The sequence below is a fragment of the Heterodontus francisci genome, chromosome 12 (assembly GCF_036365525.1).
Source record: "Heterodontus francisci isolate sHetFra1 chromosome 12, sHetFra1.hap1, whole genome shotgun sequence".
Classification (NCBI taxonomy): domain Eukaryota; kingdom Metazoa; phylum Chordata; class Chondrichthyes; order Heterodontiformes; family Heterodontidae; genus Heterodontus; species Heterodontus francisci.
Genome location: NC_090382.1, coordinates 85,828,948 through 85,852,419, shown reverse-complemented (window position 1 = coordinate 85,852,419; position 23,472 = coordinate 85,828,948). Strand labels below are relative to the sequence as shown.

Genomic DNA, 23,472 nt, shown 5'->3' with positions numbered 1-23,472 from the left:
ATCAAGCCCTTCCACTGCCCCCACTTAGCTTTGCTAAGTTGCTATTACTCCTGCTTCACATTGGTGACTCCAGACTTTACTACCTTCCACCATTAAAATGCCTCAAATATTTCAAAACTTGCCATTGCTGTCAAATCACCTCTGGGATACCCTTGTCCCAAAATCATTAAAATGCTTTATATTTTTTCAAGGCAGTTTACTATCACCTCTCTGCCAAGCTTTATCTGCTTCCAGACCTCCCCATTGTCATTTAAATGCTGGAAACATCAGAGGAATGTATGATGGCATTAAGAGAGCTCTTGGGCCAACCATCAAGAAGATCGCCCCCCCCTCAAATCTAAATCAGGGGACACAATCACTGACCAACGCAAACAAATGGACCGCTGGGTTGAGCACTACCTAGAACTGTACTCCAGGGAGAATGTTGTCACTGAGACTGCCCTCAATGCAGCCCAGCCTCTACCAGTCATGGATGAGTTGGACATACAGCCAACAAAATCGGAACTCAGTGATGTCATTGATTCTCTAGCCAGCGGAAAAGCCCCTGGGAAGGACAGCATTATCCCTGAAATAATCAAGAGTGCCAAGCCTGCTATACTCTCAGCACTACATGAACTGCTATGCCTGTGCTGGGACGAGGGAGCAGTACCTCAGGACATGCGCGATGCCAATATTATCACCCTCTATAAAAACAAAGGTGCCCGCGGTGACTGCAACAACTACCGTGGAATCTCCCTGCTCAGCATAATGGGGAAAGTCTTTGCTCGAGTCACTCTAAACAGGCTCCAGAAGCTGGCCGAGCGCGTCTACCCTGAGGCACAGTGTGGCTTTCGTGCAGAGAGATCGACCGTTGACATGCTGTTCTCCCTTCGTCAGATACAGGAGAAATGCTGCGAACAACAGATGCCCCTCTACATTGCTTTCATTGATCTCACCAAAGCCTTTGACCTCGTCAGCAGACGTGGTCTCTTCAGAGTACTAGAAAAGATTGGATGTCCACCAAAGCTACTAAGTATCATCACCTCATTCCATGACAATATGAAAGGCACAATTCAACATGGCAGCTCCTCATCAGACCCCTTTCCTATCCTGAGTGGCGTGAAACAGGGCTGTGTTCTCACACCCACACTTTTTGGGATTTACTTCTCCCTGCTGCTTTCACATGCGTTCAAGTCTTCTGAAGAAGGAATTTTCCTCCACACAAGATCAGGGGGCAGGTTGTTCAACCTTGCCCGTCTAAGAGCGAAGTCCAAAGTACAGAAAGTCCTCATCAGGGAACTCCTCTTTGCTGACGATGCTGCTTTAACATCTCACACTGAAGAGTGTCTGCAGAGTCTCATCGACAGGTTTGCAGCTGCCTGCAATGAATTTGGCCTAACCATCAGCCTCAAGAAAACGAACATCATGGGGCAGGACGTCAGAAATGCTCCATCCATCAATATTGGTGACCATGCTCTGGAAGTGGTTCAAGAGTTCACCTACCTAGGCTCAACTATCACCAGTAACCTGTCTCTAGATGCAGAAATCAACAAGCACATAGGAAAGGCTTCCACTGCTATGTCCAGACTGGCCAAGAGAGTGTGGGAAAATGGCGCACTGACACGAAACACAAAAGTCTGAGTATATCAAGCCTGTGTCCTCAGTACCTTGCTCTATGGCAGCGAGGCCTGGACAACGTATGTCAGCGACGTCTCAATTCATTCCATCTTCGCTGCCTCCGGAGAATCCTTGGCATCAGGTGGCAGGACCGTATCTCCAACACAGAAGTCCTCGAGGCGGCCAACATCCCTACACACTACTGAGTCAGCGGCGCTTGAGATGGCTTGGCCATGTGAGCCGCATGGAAGATGGCAGGATCCCCAAAGACACATTGTACAGCGAGCTCGCCACTGGTATCAGACCCACCGGCCGTCCATGTATCCGCTTTAAAGACAAACAAAGAACAAAGATAATTACAGCACAGGAACAGGCCCTTCGGCCCTCCAAGCCTGCGCCGATCCAGTTCCTCTCTCTAAACATGTCGCCTATTTTCTAAGGTTCTGTATCTCTTTTCTTCCTGCCCATTCATGTATCTGTCTAGATACATCTTAAAAGACTCCATCGTGCCCGCATCTACCACCTCCGCTGGCAATGCGTTCCAGGTGCCCACCACCCTCTGCGTAAAGAACTTTCCACGCATATCCCCCCTAAACTTTTCTGCAAACGCGACATGAAGTCCTGTGACATTGATCACAAGTCGTGGGAGTCAGTTGCCAGCGATCGCCAGAGCTGGCGGGCAGCCATAAAGGCGGGGCTAAAGTGTGGCTTGTCGAAGAGACTTAGCAGTTGGCAGGAAAAAAGACAAAAGCGCAAGGGGAGAGCTAGCTGTGTAACAGCCCCGACAAACAAATTTTTCTGCAGCACCTGTGGAAGAGCCTGTCACTCTAGAATTGGCCTTTATAGCCACTCCAGGCGCTGCTCCACACACCACTGACCACCTCCAGGCGCTTACCCATGGTCTCTCGAGATAAGGAGGCCAAAGAAGAACTGCATCAGGATCATCTTGGAGTCCAAAGATAACCCCTAGCTTCTTTTTTCTGTACTGACCATCCCATTAAATCACTCTTCTCTGTCTCTTTCACCCTCAACTTCATCAAAAAGTACAAGGAGCTCATGGACATCTTGGTTACCCAAACTGAGACTACCCTTTTAGTTCCCTCTTCCTTTTTGGCCACCAAACTTCCCCCAGGATCTCCCTAGCTCTCAACCCACATCTTTCTATAGCTTCTCTCCCATCTCCTCCTACCCTGGCCTTGTCCACGCAAACTCACTCCTGCTTTCTTGACTTCATTTCCAGTAAATTGCTAATCATCCATTTTCCCTTGCTGACCCCCATGCTAGGTGACATTGTAAATTGTCTCCTTTTTCCAAGTAATGACCCCTTCCATTTAATACCACCATCATTACTTCCATTCTCATTATGTTTCTATAAGAACAACAACCTCCTAATGACGAATGTATACTGAAAGGATAAGCCTTGGACAGCCTGCTTCCAGGTTCCAATTAATGCCACCTTGAAGATGTTGGAAGGATGTGCATGTGCAACTTTTTTGCTCACCCACCAAGATTTTCATTGCCTCTCTGCAGGTCAGCACTGAGCTTCCAGTAAGTGCTTGTTGCTTAATAGCAAGGGGTTCGTAAATTACCAAAGCGAGGATCACAGGTGCTGTATAAATTCAGACACTGTACCATTACTTGTTCTACTTAATACTTTTTTTTAAAATGGAGCATTAATGGGATAGGCATGTAGGTATGGCAACAGCTTGTGTACTGTTCCTGTTGAAAATACTTCCAGACGTCATCCTGTTCAGTACAAGATGCATTTGTTCTGCCCTCCAGCACTCCCATTGTTAGTCAATGAGAGGGAACAAAGCAAGTGTTATTAAGTTAACAGATGTTACAAGATTAGAAGGTAGATATAGAAGAAGAAAGCCATTCAATCCATCCAGTAGTGGTTAATGGATATTTTTCAGACTGGAGGAAGGTTTGTAGTGGAGTTCCCCAAGGGTCGATGTTAAGACCCTTACTCTTCCTGATTTATATTAATGAATTAATTAACAAAACTTGGAAGCATTGTGAACAGTGTGGAGGATAGTATCGAACTTCAAAAGGACATAGACAGGTTGGTGGAATGGGCAGACAAGTGACAGATGAAATTTAATACAGAAAAATATGAAGTGATTCATTTTGGTAGGAAGAACATGGAGAGACAATACAAAATAAAGGATACAATTCTAAAGGTGGTGCAGGAGCAGAGGGACCTGGGTGTATACGTGCATAAGTCATTTAAGGTGGCAGGACAGATTGAGAGCACAGTTAATAAAGCATACGGCATCCTAGGTTTTATTAAAAAGGGCATAGACTACAAAAGCAAGGAAGTTATGTTAAACTTGTATAAAACACTGGCTTGGTCTCAACTGCAGTATTGCGTCCAGTTCTGGCACTATACTTCTGGAAAGATGTGAAGGCATTAGAGACAATGCAAATAAGATTCATGTGAATCTAGATGAATTGCTCCTTCGGAGATCCATGATGGGCCAAATGACCTCCTTCTGTGCTGTAACGATTCTGTGATTCAGTTTTAAAAAAAATGTAATTAAAGGTTCCACGTTGAATTCCTGAACAGTTAGCTAGTCTGCTCCTAGATACGAATGGGGCACAAACATTGCTTTTTCATACAAAGGGTAGCAGAAATCTGGAGTTCTTGCTTCCAAAAGGCTGTGGATGCTGGGGCAATGGCATCTTTCAATACTGAAATCAATAGATTTTGTTAAGTAAATGTATCAGGGATATGGAACTATGGTGGGGAAATGATGTTGAGGTACAGATCAACCATGATCTGACTGAATACTGGAGCAGGCTTGAGGGGCTAAATGGGCTACCCTTGTCCTTGTGTTAGCCTGTCTCAAGGAGGAGAAAATCAACCTAGGTTCCCATTCCTCATTCCTATTAATGACTCCTGCATATAAGGTGAGAATAGGCCTGAGCATGGCTGAAATACTTCCCCGAAGAACAGTTTGCTGATGATCATTGTCTGTGCATACATGAATTGTGACTACTTGGGTGAGGATGGCCAGTACTTGTGAAACCATACCCAAGGATGCATCATAACTTCAAGAGGAAATGAGAAAATAAATGGCAATCTATCAATTCTTTTTTTTTAAAGGAAAAGTAGTGAGTTGGGAGATGTTTAGCACGATACTAGAAGTTTTTAAAAAAAATATTGGTCAATAACCCACAAGTAGAATTTCCTTATTCATGGAACCTGTAACCACAAGAGGTGCAATACCTGCTGTGGATTAACCAGTTCCCTGGGGACATGATGGTAAATGTATTTGGTGAGTGTTGTGAATTGCTGAAACAAACAAAAGTATAAATGTGACCCTTTGCACTGCACCATTGGATCCTGCCAATCACAGAGGCAGTGTATTTAATCTGACAGAATCTCAGGGTTTATTTCCTGAAGGCTTTTCTCAATGACCTCCCTTTCTTCACCCTGCACAAAGTTAATCCAGAAGTTTGCAGCCTGAGTCCTCTCTCACACACAGACCTCTCCTTGCCAAGCTTCACTGGTTCCATGTCTGTCATCGTGCCAACTTTAATGTCCCATCAAGTTCCTGTATATTCTTGATCCTCTCTCTTGAGCTATATGCCCCATTCACACCCTCCACTTCTCTGAATCTAAGTTAAGGCTTTTCTCCCAAAATTTTTGCCATTACACCCAAGCCTTTGGAATTCTCCCCCAAACCTCCTTATCTTTGTTAGAGATTTTTCTACTTTCCAAAGCCTATTAAAAACCTCTCTTTAAATGTGCCTTTGGTCTCCCTCCCCAACCCCTACCCGATTTAACACTCTGTCTTCTGCTAAGCATTCTCCATTGCCCTTTGGAAAGCAGTCTTACTAGTGGAATATAAGTGCATGTTGTTGCTCTTATTGCTGACCTTCATACACAAAGCACTCTTAAAGTCCAGCCACATTCCTGCAGAAGGTGCTACAACTGCATTCCCTTTTAAAATGATTTGAAAAGTGTCAAATTTTCTATGGTTGGTTAATCAAATATTCCAGGATCTGGCTCAATCCCTTATCCTCATGTTTCACAAAACAAATACACAGCCTAATATTATTAATTGGCCTTTGAAAAAGAACAGATCTGTGGTTCCTCTCCCAATCAGACAGGATGTTCATTTTCCCCAGGAATTTATTTTAAAATCAGTGGGATGGATTTTCAGCATTACCACACAGATTATTACATGTTGCCTGAGCAGAACACAAAGAGGAAAATCTGTCAGGGAAAATTTCATGCTGGTTACAGAACCCACTTTATTTTCCTTCCATCCAAATTAATGGAATGAAAATCCGGTGTATTATGTAAGAGGCCGGCAATCCTTCCTGCTATTTTTCCATTCCATGCAATGCTTAGTAAAACATGGTGATAAAGAAAAAAATCTATCCAAGTTTCTTCTTTAGCTCTCCCTGCACGATGCACCATATCAGGGTGAGACACTGTCCAAGATTAGCAGACCTTTGTCCGTGTCACTCATGATCCAGGCATTTCTGTCATCCTGTCCTATTCTATATTAAACTTCATCTTTCATACCATCCTCTGTCATTGCCATTTCTGAATACACTTCTTGATTTGAATAAAGTTACTTGTTAGTATCTGTCATTAAAGAGTATTTAAATATTAATAGTAACTGCTCAATTACTTTGTGTGACTTCAGTACTCTTCACTGAAAATAAAATGCTTTTACTCCCAGGTTTATTCCTGAGTCTCCACGCTGGCTGCTGATAAACGGAAGGGTACAGGAGGCTGAAGCAATACTCCGACACATTGCAAAGAGAAATGGTGTCATTCCACCAGAAGTGCTCTTCAATGATCTTGAGGTACTGGCACACAATATTGCATCAGTTTCCGTGTGGTCATTCAGCCCTTTAATACAGACCTGCTGTTTTGTTGCCAATTTTTCTCATCCTCCTTCTCTTTGGAAGGCATTGACTCTTTGCTATGATATGGTTCCATGGGTGTCAGCCATCTCCCTTGTCCAAATGTCTATTCTTTTTACATATGAGTCCAGTTAGTGAGTGCTATCACGTTATTTGGACATCAAGGATCTCACAACTGAGCCTAATTCGTTTTCATTCAAAAGAAAATTCACGTGCACTTTCCAGCACAATTCACTGCATACACTTAGGCATGAGAATCTTGGTTGATTTGTCTTTTCTTCCCTGGATTCTTAAGACAACTGTAGTGCCACCAACTGCACAAGAGAGATCAAACATGATTTATATGGCTCATTTCCACAGTACATTCAAGATTCATTCATTGAGCCATTTTTAAAATCTTTTTTTCATGAAGGCTATCGTCTTGTCCCAACTACCACTAATTCAGCACAGCCCTGGTGTTGAACTGCCTGTCTTAACTACACAGTGGATAAAATTATTGAGCCAATGGGGAGCCTTTTCTTAACTTATGAGGATTCAGGGATAAGATCACAGAATCACAGAATTGTTACAGTGCAGTAGGAGGCCATACGGCCCATCGTGTCCGCACCAGCTCTCTGAAAGAGCAGTTCACTCAGTTCCATTCCCCCGCATTCTCCACGTAACCCTGCACATTCTTCCTTTTCAGAAAACAGTCAAATTCTCTTTGGAATGCTTCAACTGAACCTGCCTCCACCACACTCTCAAGCAGTGCATTCCAGACCTTAACCACTCGCTGCGTGAAAAAGTTATTCCACTTGTCACTTTTGCTTGTCTTACCAAATACTTTAAATCTGTGCCCTCTCGTTTTTGATCCTTCCACGAGTGGCAACAGTTTCTCTCTATCTGCTCTGTGCAGATCCCTCATGACTTTGAATACCTCTATCAAATCACCTGTCAGTCTTCTCTTCTGCAAGGAAAACAGTCATAACTTCTCCAGTCTATCTTCATAACTGAAATTCCTCATCCCTGGAACCATTCTCGTGAATCTTTTCTGTACTCTCTCCAATGCCCTCACGTCTTTACTAAAGTGCGGCACCCAGAAATGGATGCAAAACTCCATTTGAGACCAAGCCAGTGTTTTTTTTACAAGTTCAACATAACTTCCTTGCTCTTGTACTCTATGCTCCTATTAATAAAGCCCAGGATACTGTACACGTTATTAACTGCTCTCACAACCTGTCCTGTCACCTTCATTGACTTATACACATATACATCCAGGTCCCTCTGCTCCTGCACCACCTTTAGAGTTGTACCCTTTATTTTGTATTGTCTCTCCAAGTTCTTCCTACCAAAACGAATCACTTCACATTTCTTTGCATTGAACTTCATCTGCCACCTGTCTGCCCATTCCACCAACCTGTCCATGTCCTTTTGAAGTTCTACACTATCCTCCTCACAGTTCACAATGCTTCCAAGTTTCGTATAATCTGCAAACTTTGAAATTGTGCCCTGTACACCAAGGTCTAGGTCATTAATATATTATCAGGAAAAGCAAGGGCCCCAACACTGACCCCTGGGGAACTCGACTACAAACCTTCCTCCAGCCCGAAAAACATCCATTAACCACTACTCTTTGTTTCCTGTCACTCAACCAATTCCGTCCTTTTTTTATTCCATGAGCTAAAACCTTGCTCACAAGTCTGTTTTGTGGCACTCTATCAAACGCCTTTTGAAAGTCCATGTACACCACATCAACAGCATGGCCCTCGTCAACTCTCTCCGTTACCTCCTCAAAAAACTCCAGAAAGTTAATTAAATATGATTTTCCCTTAAGAAATCCATGCTGGCTTTCCTTAATTAACACACATTTGTTCATGTGACTATTAATTTTGTCCTGAATTATTTTTTCTAGAAGTTTCCCGACCAGCAAAGTTAAACTCACTGGCCTGTAGCTGCTGGGCTTATCTTTGCGCCCTTTTTCGACAAGGGTGTAACGTTCGCAATTCTGCAGTCCTCTGAAACCACCCCTGAGTCTAAGGAAGACTGAAAAATTATGGCCAGTATCTCTGCGAGTTCCACCCTCACTTCCCTCAGTATCCTTGGATGTATCTCATCCGGTCCTGATGTTTTCTCCACTTTAAGTACAGACAGCCTATCTAATACGTCCTCTTTATCAATTTTAAACCCTTCTAGTGTTTGAATTACCTCCTCTTTCACCATTGCCTGATTTACATCTTCTTCCTTGGTAAAGACAGATGCAAAATATTCATTTCATAACTCAGCTATGCCCTCTGCCTCCATGTGTAAATCCCCTTTATGGTCCCTAATTGGCCCCAGTCCTCCTTTTCCCACACTTTTACTATTTATATGTCTATAGAAAACTTTGGCATTCCCTTTAATGTTAGCTGATATTCTCTTTTCATGCTTTCTTTTGCTTCTCTTATTTGCTTATCTGCCAACCTTTGACTCCCATTTATTTGCTCCAGCTCCATTCTTACTGCATCCCCAGTTAATTACTCTTACTATGACTGTTCTTTTTCCTTTTCCATAGTCAGCCTAAACCTTATGATACAATAATCACTGTCCCCTAAACGATCTCCAACTGATACTTGATCCACTTGGCCCACCTCATTCCCAAAAACCAGGTCTAGCAGTGCTTCCTTTCTCATTGGACTAGAAATATACTGCTGCAGAAAATTTTCCTAAACTCACTCTAGCAACTCATGCCTCTCATTGCCCTTTACACTACTACTATTCCAGCCTGTGTTTGGATAATTATAGTCCCTTATTATAACTACCCTATAATTTTTGTACCTCTCTGTAATTTCCTCCACGTCCTTCCCAATAATTGGTGACCTATAGACAAGACCGAGCAATGTAACTGCACCTTTTTTGTTCCTTCGCTCCAGCCAAATTAATTCTGTTCTGGATCCCTCTGGGATATCCTTTTTCTTCAGCACTGCACTGCTCTCCTTAATCAATACCGCCGCCCCTTCCCCTTTTTTCCCTTTCCTATCTTTCCTGAACACCTTGTATCCAGGAATATTTAACACCCAGTCCTGCCGCCTTTGAGCTAGGCCTCTGTTATAGCCACAACATCATATTTCCACATGGCAATCTGCACCTGTACCTCATCAATCTTATTTACCACACTCAGTGCATTCACATACATGCTCAATAACCCTGATTCAGACGTTATTAATTTCTCCCTTACTCTGACCCCACCTAATAACTTACTATTCCCTACTCTAGTGCTATCTATCTCTCTCACTATTCTGTCCACGTTGGTATTCCTCTCTGATATTTCCCCCTGGTTCCCACACCCCAGACAAGTTACCAGTTTTGCTTCCCTCCAATCTGAGCTCCTTCTCACATTCCCATTCCCATCCCCCTGCCAATCTAGTTTAAGCCCTCCCCACAGCAGTAGCAAATCTCCCTGTGAGGATATTAGTTGCAGTCCTGCTAAGATGTAACCTGTCCATCTTGTACAGGTCAACTTGCCCCAGAACTGGTCCCAATGTCTCAGAAATCTGATGCCCTCCCTCCTACACCAGTTCTCCAGTCACATGTTCAATCACTCAAAGCTCCTATTATGTTCACTCGCAGGTGGGACTGGGAGTAATCCTGAGATTACTGCTTTTGAGGTCCTGCTTTTTAATCTCCTTCCCAGCTCCCTAAAATCTGCTTTCAGGACCTCATCCTCCTTCCTACCTATGTTGTTGGTGCGAACGTGGACCGCGACCTCTGGCTGTGCACTCTCCCCCAGAAGAATATCCTGTAGCTGCTCCGTGACATCCTTGACCCTGGCACCAGGGAGGCAACACACCATCCTGGAGACACGTCTACGGCCGCAGAAAAGCTTGTTTGTTCCCCTAACTAATGAATCCCCTATCACTACTACTCTTCTACTCTTCCCCCTCTCCTGTGCAGCTGGTGCCACAAACCTGGCTCTGACTGCACTCCTCTGAGGAACCATTGCCCTCACCAGTATACAAAATGGACAACCGATTAGCAAGTGAGATCATCTCGGGGGACTCCTGCACTACCTGCCTGGTTCTCTTAGACTGCCTGGCGGTCACCCATTCCCTATCTCCCTGCCTGCTCCTAACCTGCGGTGTGACCACCGCCCTGTAAGTGCTATCCACTTGGTTCTCTGTCTCGCAGATGCACCATATTGACTCCAGCCGCTGCTCAAGTTCTGAAACCTGGAGGTCAAGCTTGTGCAGCCGGTGACACTTCCTGCAGATGCGTTTGTCTGGGGCACATGTTGCGTCCATGACTTCCCACATGCCACAGGCAGTACATTCCACTCGGTCGAGCTGCCCTGCCATACCTTAACTTCACAGACTATTTATTAAGTAGAATATCTTACTAGTTACTCACCAACCAGCTTCTTCCACAACATCGAAGTAAGAACCAAATGCTGGAGGGTTAAAAATAGTAGAAAAAAGGATCATCTCCTCCCCTCTTCATCGAATTCCCCACTCGCCAAACTTCATATTCTGCTTACAATCTGCATGCCTTTTGCAAGCTGCACCCAGGCCTCTGTCTTTATACTATCTCTGAAGCTGAAACTGCAGCAACCAAATTGGTCTAGTAAGCTACTTAACTAATCAGCTACTTTGCAGTTGAGCTTGTTTATCCCTGCCTAAGGCTGGACGAAACTTACTTTACTTTCTTAACTTACTTTATTTAGAAGGTAAATCCCAGTTAAATGCTAACTGCAGACTAGATTTTTAGCAAGATATTGACACTTAAAAATCCTCACTCACTGAACTTTTATCTCCACACTCTGCTTACAATCTGTACTCCATTTTCATTGTTCCATCAGCTCGTGGAGACAGGCATTGTATTAGCAGATGATTATTAATTCTTTGTTTGCACTATGTTTTCTTGCCTTTTCAATTCTTGCAATTTACTTGTTGCTTTTTCCTCAATATCCATTATATTAGTGAACTATACACCATGAAATGTGTGGAAACAAATTGTGCTGTTTGGAGATATAGAAGTGTCTATTTTTTGAGTCTGGTGTACATCATTAACTCACAGGTGCCATTTCTGCAAGAGGTAACTGACTGCAATGAGCACTGGGGAGGTCTGGTTGAATCCTTCGGAAAACTAAACATATCCGAACTGTTCAGAGCTTGAGCAGTTTCTTCAGAAAGATCATCGATCCGAAAAGTTAACTGTTTCTTTGTCCACAGATGCTGCCAGATCTGTTGAGTATTTCCAGCACTTCCTGTTTTTATAGCAAGGGAGTAATGTTGTACAAGATCCTCAAGGGTATTTGGGGATGGGCAATAGATGCTGCCCTAGCCAGCGATGGCCACATCCATGAATGAATTTTTTTAAAAAAATTCGGCTGCAGTTGAAGTATTGTTTGCAGCTTTGGACATTCTATGATAGGAAGGATATAATAGCAGTGAGAAACGCACCGCATAGATTCACCAGTATATAAACAGAGATGAGAGGTGTTATGAATCCCAGTTTACGATGGATAATCAACTTTGATGGACTGGACACAAAAAAACAGAAAGACAGCGTATTTCTTAAATGAGAGGTTGGGAAGTGTTGTTGTCCAAAGGGACCTGGGTGTTCTTGTTCATAAGTCACTAAAAGCTAGCATGCAGATCCAGCAAGCAATTAGGAAGGCAAATGGTATGTTGGCCTTCATCGCAAAGGGTTTTGAGTATAGGAGTAAAGAAGTCTTGCTGCAATTGTATGGAGCTTTATTGAGACCATAGCTGGTGTATTGTGTACAGTTTTGTGCTCCTCATCTAAAGAAGGATGTACTTGCCATAGAGGAAGTACAACGGAGGCTCACTAGACTAGTCCCTGGAATGGCGGGATTGTCTTATGAAGAAAGGTTAGGGAAAGATTAAGGAAACCGGGGCTGTATTCTCTACAGTTTTGAATAATGAGAGGTGATCTCATTGAAACTTACAAAATTCTTACAGGGTGTGACAAGGTGGATGTAGATAGGATGTTCCTCCTGGCTGGTGAGTCCAGAACCAGGGGACATTGTCTTCGAATAAGGGATAAGGCCATTTAAGACTGAGATGAGGAATTTCTTCACTCAGATGGTAGTGAATCTTTGGAATTCTCTATCCCAGAGGGCAGTGAAAGCTCAATCATTGAGCATGTTGTTATGACCAGGTGAGAAAGGTGTCTAGGGCCTGTTAATATCTTCACCTGGTCTTATTGTAACAGGGTTTTATTTTTAAACAGTGTTTTGAGCTCCTCCCTTTTTTGTGAATACATGTTCACAGCTTTCCAATTAGAAGACAAAGAAACCAACATATCAGGTTTCCTCCGGTTTAAAGAGGAAAAGTTATGTTTATTAAAACATAAACTTAAACTCTAATACAGTTCACGCCTACGGATATACCACGCTAGCATGCACACGCGATATACACAAGCAGATAGGGACAGAAAAGAGAAGAGAAAAATATAGTAGAGAGGGTTTGAGGCAATAACAGAAGAGTTTCTTGTTTACGATGCTTTGAGCTCACTTGATTGTAGGTAGTCTTGCTGTTTGTCGGGGCCCAGTGTTCTTCTTAAACCTTATTCACGTTGGAGACTTTTCTCTCTTTGAGGTTCACGTGTTTTCACAAGATTCAGTTTCGTGCGAAAGAGATGGAGGCAGGCAGGACTGGAGAGGTTCTGCTTCAGTTTCAGGGGCATTCGGCTTTCTCAGTTCAAATCCTCTGTTGGAAGTTCAAATCTCAACAACCAGCTAGTCATGTGACTAAAACTGGTCTGACCACTTCTTCTGTGTTTGTGGATTCTGCTATCTTAGCAGTCAACCTGGAATGCTAGCTTCCCCCCACCTTCAACGTCTGGTAATCAAAATTCCATTGTTGGTTGAATGGGTCAGGGCATGGCCCTTTGTCCCTTGTTCCATCTCTTAGTTATATGCAAATATCTTTCCAGTCAACAGTTTGCAATTTTAACTTTTAATGTTCATGTGGCGAAATCATGTGTGCCTCAGACTTGGCAGGTGGGGGGTTTGCCGGGCAGAAGTCGATAGATATCTGGATACTAATGACATCATGGGATGTGTGATAGCGCCCATCGTGCCTGCGCCGGCCAACAAAGAGCCATCCAACCTAATCTTACTTTCCAGCTCCTTGTCGGCTGGCGCAGACACAATGGGCCAAATGGCCTCCTTCCATCCTCTAAATTTCTGTAATTCTAAGATTACATTTGCTTGTCTCTTTCAAACCAAATGGAGTTTTTAAGTGCATAAATGAAACATCAGGTGCAGTACATCGGAACATCGGAGCAGAAGTAGGCCATTCAGTCTGTCGAGCCTGCCCCACCATTCAATTAGATCATAGCTGATCATCTACCTCAACGCCACTTTCTCACGCTATCCACATATCCCTACTGCACCCAGACTCCACCTCCACACACAGGTTACCTTATGGTCCCTAATAGGCCCTACCCTTTCTTTAGTTATCCTCTTGCTTTTTATGTATTCATAGAAAATATTTTTGGTTTTCCTTGCTTTTACTTGCCAATGTTTTATCATGCCCTCTGTTTGCTTTCCTAATTTTCTTTTTCATTTCACCCCTTTTTATACTTCACCAGGTTTTCTGTAGTATTGAGTCCTCTGTATCTGTCATAAGCTTCCCTTTTTGGCTTTATCCTCTCCTTTAAGCTCCTTGACATCCAGGGATTTTTGGATTTGTTAGTATCACCCTTTTTCTTTAAGGGAACATACATTCTGCGAACCCTTACTATCGCGTCCTTGAAAGCCTCCCACTGATCTGGCCCTGTAAAATTAGCTTTTCCCCAATTGAGAACTTTTATTCCTGGTCTATCTTTGTCCTGTTTCATAACTGCCCTAAATCTAACTGAATTATGATCACTTTCATCAAAGTGCTCCCCAACCGACACCCCTTTCCATCTGCCCAGCTTCATTCCCTGAAGCGAAGTCCTGAACCCTCTCTCTCTAGTTGGGCTTGCTTTGTACTGGCTAAAAAGGATTTCCTAAATGCATTTTAAGAATTCTGCACCCTCTCTCCCTATTACACTAATTCTATCCCAGTTTTAATATTAGGGTAGTTAAAATCCCCCATTATTACTGCCCTATTGTTTTTGCACTTCTCAGAGACTTTCCTTCATAATTGCTCTTCTATCTCGTCTGACTGTTTGGGGGTCTATAGTAGTAAATTGAGTGTGATTGGCCCTTTTTTGTTCTTCAGTTCAACCCATATGGCTTCATATGATGATCCTTCTACCATATCATCCCTCCTCATAGCTGTAATTGTTTCTTTAATCAATATTGAAACCCCCCTCTTTTTTATCCCCCTCTCTATCTCGTTTGAAAACCCTGTAACCAGGAATACTGAGTTGCCAGTCCTGCCCTCCTTTCAGCCGTGTCTCAGTAATAGCTATAATATCATACTCCCACGTATCAATCTGTGCTCTTAGCTCATCTGCCTTGTTCCCTAGACTTCTTGCACTGAGGTGTGTACCACTCAGCACTGCCAAACTCCCTTGTTGTCTGTTTTCTAGCCTTTGTTTCCTCTGCCTTCCAAATATACTTACTAATCTGTCTTCCATTTCCAACCTTTCTTCTGTCTCTTCTGAATCTACGCTCAGGTTCCCATTCTGCTGCCAAGCTCATTTAAACCCTCTCAGCCTCTTTAGTTCTTGAAGACCATGGTGAAAAAGTATAAAGTGAAAAAGGGTGGCACAGTGGCGCAGTGGTTAGCACCGCAGCTTCACAGCTCCAGGGACCCGAGTTCAATTCTGGGTACTGCCTGTGAGGAGTTTGCAAGTTCTCCGTGACCGCGTGGGTTTTCGTCGGGTGCTCCGGTGAAAGTGATAGGTAAATTGGTTATTGTAAATTACCTAGTGTAGGTAGGTGGTAGGAAATATGGGATTACTGTAGGGTTAGTATAAATGGGTGGTTCTTGGTTGGCACAGACTCAGTGGGTCGAAGGGCCTGTTTCAGTGCTGTATCTCTAAATAAATAAATCTGGTGTAGTTTTTCAATCTGTTTGATGCCAAGAACAGTCCACAACAAACACAATGCTGCAAAGTTGGCTGCTACTGGAAATCATCAGGTTCAATATCTTTCTTGCCAAATAAATTTATAATATGTCTGCTCCCCCATATTATCGTAACAACAGAATACTTCAAACAAGTGTAAATGGAGTGCTCAAAGTACCCAAGACATTAAGTCCTGCTGACTACTCTCCGCTTACTTAGCTCTGAAGGAGATTGAAGGAAGAGCTATAATGTATCACTTCATTACAATTTCAATTTAAACATAGAGTCAGAGTTTTACAGCACAGAAACAGGCCCTTCGGCCCAACGCGCCCACGCCAACCATCAAGCACCTGTCCTAACTAATCCCATTTCCCTGCACTTGGCCCGTAGCCTTGTATGTTAAGGCATTTCAAGTGTTCATCTAAATACTTCTTGAATGTCGTGGGTGTTCCTGCCTCTATCACCTCTTCAGGCAGTGTGTTCCAGATTCCAACCACCCTCTGGGTGAAAACATTTCTTCTCAATTCCCCTCTAAACCTCCTGCCCCTTACCTTAAATCTATGCCCCCTCGTTATTGACCTCTCCGCTAAGGGTAAACGTTTCTTCCTATCTAACCTGTCAATGCCCCTCATAATTTTGTATACCTCAATCAGGTCCCCCCTCAGCCTTCTCCGCTCCAAGGAAAACAACCCCAGCCTATCCAGTCTGTCTTCATAACTGAAATGCTCCAGCTCAGGTCACATCCTGGTGAATCTCCTCTGCACCCTCTCCATTGCAATCACATCCTTCCTATAGTGTGGTGACCAGAACGGTACACAGTACTCCAGCTGTGGCCTAACCAGTGTTTTATACAGTTCCATCATAACTTCCCTGCTCATATTCTATGTCTTGGCTAATAAAGGCAAGTATCTGGTATGTCTTCCTAACCACCTTAACTACCTGTGCTGCTGCCTTCAGTGATCTATGGACAAGCACCCCAAGGTCTCTCTCACCTTCTGTATTTCCTAGGGTCCAACCATCCATTGTATATTCCAGTGCCTTGTTAGACCTCCCAAAGTGCATCATCTCACACTTCTCAGGATTAAACTCCATTTGCCACTGCTCTGCCCATCTTACCAGCCCATCTATACTGTCCTGTAGTGTAAGGCTTTCCTCCTCACTATTTATGACACCACCAATTTTCATGTCATCTGCGAACTTACTGATCATACCTCCTATATTCATGTCTAAATCATTAATGTACACTACAAACAGTTAGGGTCCCAGCACCGATCACTGTGGTACCCCACTGGTCACAGGCCTCCATTCACAAAAACAACCCTCTACCATCACCCTCTGCCTCCTTCCACTAAGCCAATTTTGAATGCAATTTACCAAATTACCCTAAATCCCATGGGCTTTTGCTTTCTTAACCAATCTCCAATGCGGGACCTTATCAATATATATTATGTAATACCCCTAATCTACAAAAGCATTTTATTTATCTGAACACAGACTGAGAGTGATATTATGTGAATCATATTCTTCTTTGAGGACTGAGTCAGCATCCTGAACTATGACGTGGCACTGTATCAATAAAATGGGGGTTTCATTATATTTTCTTAAGCCCCACTTTTCTAATCTACAGGTGGTGGAGGCTCACAATAGGTGAGGGGAAAGAAAGAAGCAGCAAATTTGATAATTAATACTGCACTGTTTTAAAATAAGTTTTCTGGTTATCCATGCCTGATATGAACTAATAGTAATGGATAACACTGATATTTTCTAATAATCAGTGATAATACTGAATCCTCTCTGTTCTCCTTGCAGCTTGAAGACATGAAGGCTAAAAGTAAACAATCTCATGCAATTACTCACTTGGTTAAAACCCGCAATATCCGAACCATCACTATCATAAGCCTTCTAGTCTGGTAAGTATTTCATAGAATCATAGATTAATACAACACAGAAGAAGGTCATTCTGCTCATTGAGTTTTTCAAAGAACAATTCAGTTAGCTCACGCACCCCTTCTCTTTCCCCATGTCCCTGTAATGTTTTCACCTTCACCTTCAAGTATTTATCCAATTCCCCTTTGAAAGCGACCTTGATTTATGTCCACTTCCCTGTCAAGCAGTATATTCTGAATCCTAATCACTCATTGTGTAAAAATGTTTCTCCTCATTTCGTCTCTGTTTCTTTTGCCAATCACCCTAAATCTGTGTCCTCTGGTTATTGATCCTTCAGCCACTCGAAACAGTTTCCCTTTACGTAACCTGCCTAACCCTTCATGGTTTTAAAACCTCTATCAATTCATCTCTTAGACATCTCTGCTGTAAGGAGAACAACTTCAGCTTCTCCAATTTATCCATGTAACTGTAATCCCTCATCCCTGGAACCTTTCTCTTAAATCTCTTCTATAACCTCTCCAAAGCCTTCACATCGTTCCTATAGTATGGACACAAAAGAATTGGGCATAAAACTCCAACTGGGGCCAATGACTGTATGACTGTGTGTAGGTTTCGCATAACCTCCTGGCTTTAACCTCCTGGCTTTTGTACTCTATGGCTTAATGGTAACTTTCAGATCTCCTCGCAGCGGGGGAGGCCGATAGCACATTGGGAACCCTGAAGTTTCAGCAGCACATTTGTCAGTGGCTTTTTAAACCAGCCACTGTATTTTGATCTGACTTCCGGGTTTCCTGACCAATTAGAGACGACGGGCATGATGACGACCCGGGTCTATTTCACCTCCTATATTGAAAGGGACCCTGCGAGGTTCAGAATTGAAGAATTGTAGAAGTGTTATGACAGAGCCAGGAACTTTATAAATGGAAGCTAATGCGGAAAGTCTGCACCATGGTTCTCTGATGTGTCCCTGGACGTGATGTTGCAGGGTGTAATGGCCCGCAGGGAGATTCTGTTTCCTGCGGATTGGAGGAAGAATGTAACCTCGGAAAACAAGCAGGGGTGGCTAGAAGTGGCTGAGGATATCAGCAGCAGGAATGTGGTTCCTCATTCCTGGATACAGTGCCGCAAGAAGTTTAATAACCTGCTTAGGTTAGGAAAGGTGAGTGGTGTGACATATTCAAGTACAAACTGCCTCACACTGCCTTCCCCAGCATTCTCCTGCACATCACCTCAGACCACACACCTTGCAGGGTGCATTCATCCCTCTGTAAAGGCAGCTCCTCACATCCCCAAGTGATCAGTCACCAGTGACACTCAGGGTGATCTTATTGCAATGTCGCACCCTTCCCTCACAGTGACCCTCTACAAATGTTGTCCTTCCATCCGCTCAAAATATACAATAGATCACACTCACAGGTCTTTTCTTTCTCTTGTGGGAGAGCACAGAACAGCATTGAGAGACAGAGAATTGGAGATTGCCCTCGAGTCAATACCACCCTGACAGCTGCAGGGGAGGAGGCACTGGAGGTAAGTCAGGTCTCAGCATACATGGCCATTGGCGAAGGAGAGATGAGTGTCTCCCAGCTACCTGGTGACAGGATTAAATATCACACAACCACATGGAATACAACACTCACTCATGGTGACTTTTTAAAAAATTCATACACAGGGTATGAGCATCGCTGGCAAGGCCAGCATTTATTGCCCATCCCTAATTGCCCTTGACAAGGTGGTGGTGAGATGCCTTCTTGAACCGCTGCAGTCCATGTGGTGTAGGTATACCCACAGTGCTGTTAAGGAGGGAGTTCCAGGATTTGGAACCAACAACAGTGAAGGAATGACTATTATAGTTCCAAGTAAGGATGATGTGTGGCTTGGAGGGGGTCTTGCAGGTGGTGGTGCTCCCATGTATCTGCTGCCCTTTCCTTCTAGGTGGTAGAAGTCGCATGGTTAGAAGGTACTGTCAAAAGAGTCTAGGTGAGTTGCTGCAGTGCAACCTGTAGATGGTACACACTGCTGCCACTGTGCACAAGTAGTGGAGGGACTGAATTTTTAATGGGGTGCCGATCAAACTGGCTGCTTTGTGCTATGAGCCTACGAACATACAAATTAGGAGCAGAAGTAGGCCATTCGGCCCCTCGAGCCTGCTGCGCCATTGAATAAGATCATGGCTGATCTGTTTGTGTCTCGAATTCCACACTCCTGTCTACCCCCGATTAACCTTTGATTCCCTTGCATAACAAGAACCTATCTACTGCCGCCTTAAAAATATTCAATGACCCCACCTCCACCACCTTCTGAGGCAGAGAATTCCAAAGTCGCACAACCCTCTGAGAAAAAATTTCTCCTCATCACTGTCCTAAAAGGGCGACCCCTAATTTTAAAACAGCGCCCCCTAGTTCTGGACTCACCCACAAGAGGAAACATCCTTTCCACATCCACCTTGTCAAGACCGTTCAGGATCTTATATACTTCAATCAAGTCTCCCCTCACTCTTCTAAACCCCAGTGAAAATAAGTCCAGTCTATCCACCCTTTCCTCCTAAGACAGCTCGCTCATTCCAGATGTCAATCTAGTAAACTTCCTCTGAACTGCCTCCAATGCATTTACATCCTTCCTTAAATAAGGAGACCAAAACTGCACACGGTATTTGAGATGTGGTCTCACCAATGCCCTGTATAACTGAAGCATCACATCCTTATTTTTATTTTCAATTCCTTTCATAATAAAGGACAGCATTCCATTAGCCTTCTTTATGACTTCCTGTACCTGCATACTAATTTTTTGTGACTCATGCACTAGAACACCTATATCCCTCTGCACCTCAGAATTCTGCAGTCGTTCTCCGTTTAAATACTTAAATACTTTGCTTTTTTTTCTTCCTGCCAAAGTGAATAACTTCACATTTTCTCACATTATGCTCCATCTGCCAGATTTTTGCCCACTCCCTCAACCTACATATATCGTCTGCAACCTCCTTATGTCAAGCTTCTTGAGTGTTGTTGGAGCTGTACTCATCCAGGCAAGTGGAAGGTTTTCCATCACACTCCTGACTTCTACCTTGTAGATGGTGAACAGACAGTGGGGAGTCAGGAGGTTAGTTATTAGCTGCAGAATTCCCAGCCTCTGAACTGCTCTTATACCTGCAGTATTTATATGGCGAGTCCAGTTCAGTTTCTGGTCAGTGGTAACACTCAGGATGTTGATAGTGGGGTTCAGCGATGGTGATATGGTTGAACGTCAAAGGGGAGAGGGTTAGATTCTTTCTTGTTTGAGATGGTCATTGCCTGGCACTTATGTCGCGCTAATGTTACTTGCCACCTAGCAGCCCAAGCCTGAATGTTGTCCAGGTCTTGCTGCATGTGGGCACAGGCTGCTTCAGTATCTGAGGAGTTATGAATGGTACTGAACTCTGTGCAATCATCAGTGAGCATCACCACTTCTGACCTTATGATGGAGACAAGGTCACTGATGAAGCAGCTGAAAATGGTTGAGCCTAGGACACTATCCTGAGGAACTCCTGCAGTGATCTTGGAGCTCAGATGTTTGGCATCCAACAACCACAACCATCTTCATTTGTGCTAGGTATGAATCCAGCCAGTGGATATTTTTCCCCCTGATTCCCATTGACCCCAATTTTACTAGCACTCCTTGATACCACACTTGGTAAAATGCTGCCTTGATGTTGAGGGCAGTCACTCTCACCTCACCTCTGGAATTCAGCTCTTTTGCCTATGTTTGGACCAAGGCTGTAATGAGGTTTGGAGCCGAGTGCTCCTGGCAGAAACCAAACTGAACATCGGTGAGCTGGTTATTGCTGAGTTAGTGCTGCTTGACAGCACTGTCAATGACACCTTCCATCACTTTGCTGATGATTGAGAATAGACTGGTGGTAATTGGCCAGATTGGATTTTTCTTGCTTTGTGTGTACAGGGCATACCTGGGCAATTTTTCACATTGTCAGGTAGATGCCAATTTTTTACTGGAACAGCTTGGCTATGGGTGTAGCTAGTTCTGGAGCATAGGTTTTCAGTACTACTGTCGTGATGTTGTCAAGGCCATTGCCTTTGCTGTATCCAGTGCCTTTAGCTGTTTCCTCATATCACGTGGTGAATTGAATTGGCTGAAGACTGATATCTGCGATGCTGCAAGTTGGATCGTGCACTCGGCACTTCTGGTTGAAGATGGTTGAAAATACTTGTATTTTGCACTGATGTGCTGGGCTCCCTCATCAATGAGGATGGGGATGCTTGTGGAGCCTCCTCCTCTTCCAGTTAGTTGTTCAATTGTCCACCACCATTCACACCTGGATGTGGCAGAACTGTAGAGCTTTGATCTGATCCATTGGTTTTGGCTTGATGTCAGCAGCCACTGAAATATGAAGATCTGCACAATGATGACTTAAAACCCTTGTCAGTTCTAATTCATCTCTTTCATCTCCCTCATGTCCTACAAGCATCCCTCAGAAGGTGCTGCTGGAGGTGGATGAAGACTTGTCAGAGGAGTTCACTCACTCTCAGGATTCATCTTCACACGATTCATGCATACCCTCCACCAATGCAGGTACACATATTTCAACAAATCATTGGCAGCCAGTTTGCTATGTGAAATCCAGAGTAATGGTCTGCCAGAATGCACATGGGGGCCTCTGAAGGTGTAGGTCTTGGTCGTGCTCTGGCTCCTCAAAAAGGAACCAACAGTTTTCAGAATATTTTGTCCCCCTTCCAAGGACCTGTCTTCCTCGTCCCCTTCCCAAGACTAAGCAAGCAGTCCCATAGTCTGCAATCTCTTACAAAGATGGTTACTCTAGATTTGCCCCTGCTAGGATTGCCATGCAAAATTATGAGCTTCCCCATGACCCCACTAAGTCTGCAGGGGCCAGTGACAGAGGTTCTCAATGGCCTCCTCAAAAAACATTTTTTTCTTATTTGAGTTTATGATGAATACAAAAAATGTGCAAAGTTGCATTCAGAGAGGCGATGCAATGTAAAACCGTGCCACAGAATAGGGATACATAAGTATTTACAGTTGAAGAGTGAAGAAAATCAGAAGAACATAGGAGCAGGTGTAGGCCATTCAGTCCACTGAGCCTGCCCCGCCATTCAATATGATCATGGCTGATTATCTACTTCAATGCCTTTTTCCCACACTATCCTCATATCCCGTTCTGTAATTTGTATTTAGAAATCTGTCAATCTTTGCTTTAAACATACTCAATGACTGAGCTTCCATAGCCCGCTGGGGTAGAGAGTTCCAAAGATTCACAACCCTCTGAGTAAAGTAATTTCTCCTCATCTCAGTCCTAAGTGGCTTCCCCCTCATTTTGAAATTGTGTCCCCTGGTTCTAGACTCTCCAACCAGGGGAAACAGCTTAGCTGCGTCTACCATGTCTATCCCTAAAATAAAGCAGATGAGCTGAGAGCATAGTGGTGCAGTGGTTAGCACCACAGCTTCACAACTCCAGCAACCCAGGTTTGGTTCTGGGTACTGCCTGTGCGGAATTTGCAAGTTCTCCCTGTGACTGCATGGGTTTCTGCTGGGTGTTCTGGTTTCCTCCCACCGCCAAAGACTTGCAGGTTGATAAGAAAATTGGCCATTGTAAATTGTCCTGAGTGTAGGTATGTGGTAGGGAATGTAGGATGAGTATAAATTGTTGGTTGGCACAGACTTGGTGGGCCGAAGGGCCTGTTTCAGTGCTGTAACTCTTTATGACTCTAGATAGACACATGGCAATATGATATCATAGCTATAACAAAAACACAGCTTAAGGACGGACAGAAATGGCAGCTCAATGTTACAAGGTTTTCAGACGTGATAGGGAGGGGGAGTGGCAATTTTGGTCAATGAAACTATTACAGCTGTGAGGAAGCATGATATGTTGAAAGATTCATCAAATGAGGCCAGATGGATTGAGCTAAGGAACAAAAAAGGGGCAAGCACACTGCTGGGAGTGTACGAGAGACCCCCAAACAGTCAGGGAGATAGAAGAGCAGATATGTTGGCAAATCTCTGAGAGGTGCAAGAACAATAGGACAGTAATAGTAGAGGATTTTAATTACCCCAATATTGACTGGGGTAGTTTTAGTCTGAACGGAATTGAGGGAGCAGAATTCTTGAGGC

At 43.8% G+C, this 23,472-nt stretch overlaps 1 protein-coding gene across 1 annotated transcript in view; it reads left to right on the top strand.

Moving 5' to 3' along the window:
* Positions 1–23,472, top strand: part of LOC137375971 (organic cation/carnitine transporter 2-like) — a 151,566-nt gene that overhangs the window by 83,076 nt on the left and 45,018 nt on the right. Inside the window, exons 4-5 of the mRNA XM_068043786.1 lie at positions 6,297–6,423; positions 17,275–17,375. Coding sequence (XP_067899887.1) covers positions 6,297–6,423; positions 17,275–17,375 — 228 coding nt within the window. The remainder of the gene's footprint in view (positions 1–6,296; positions 6,424–17,274; positions 17,376–23,472) is intronic.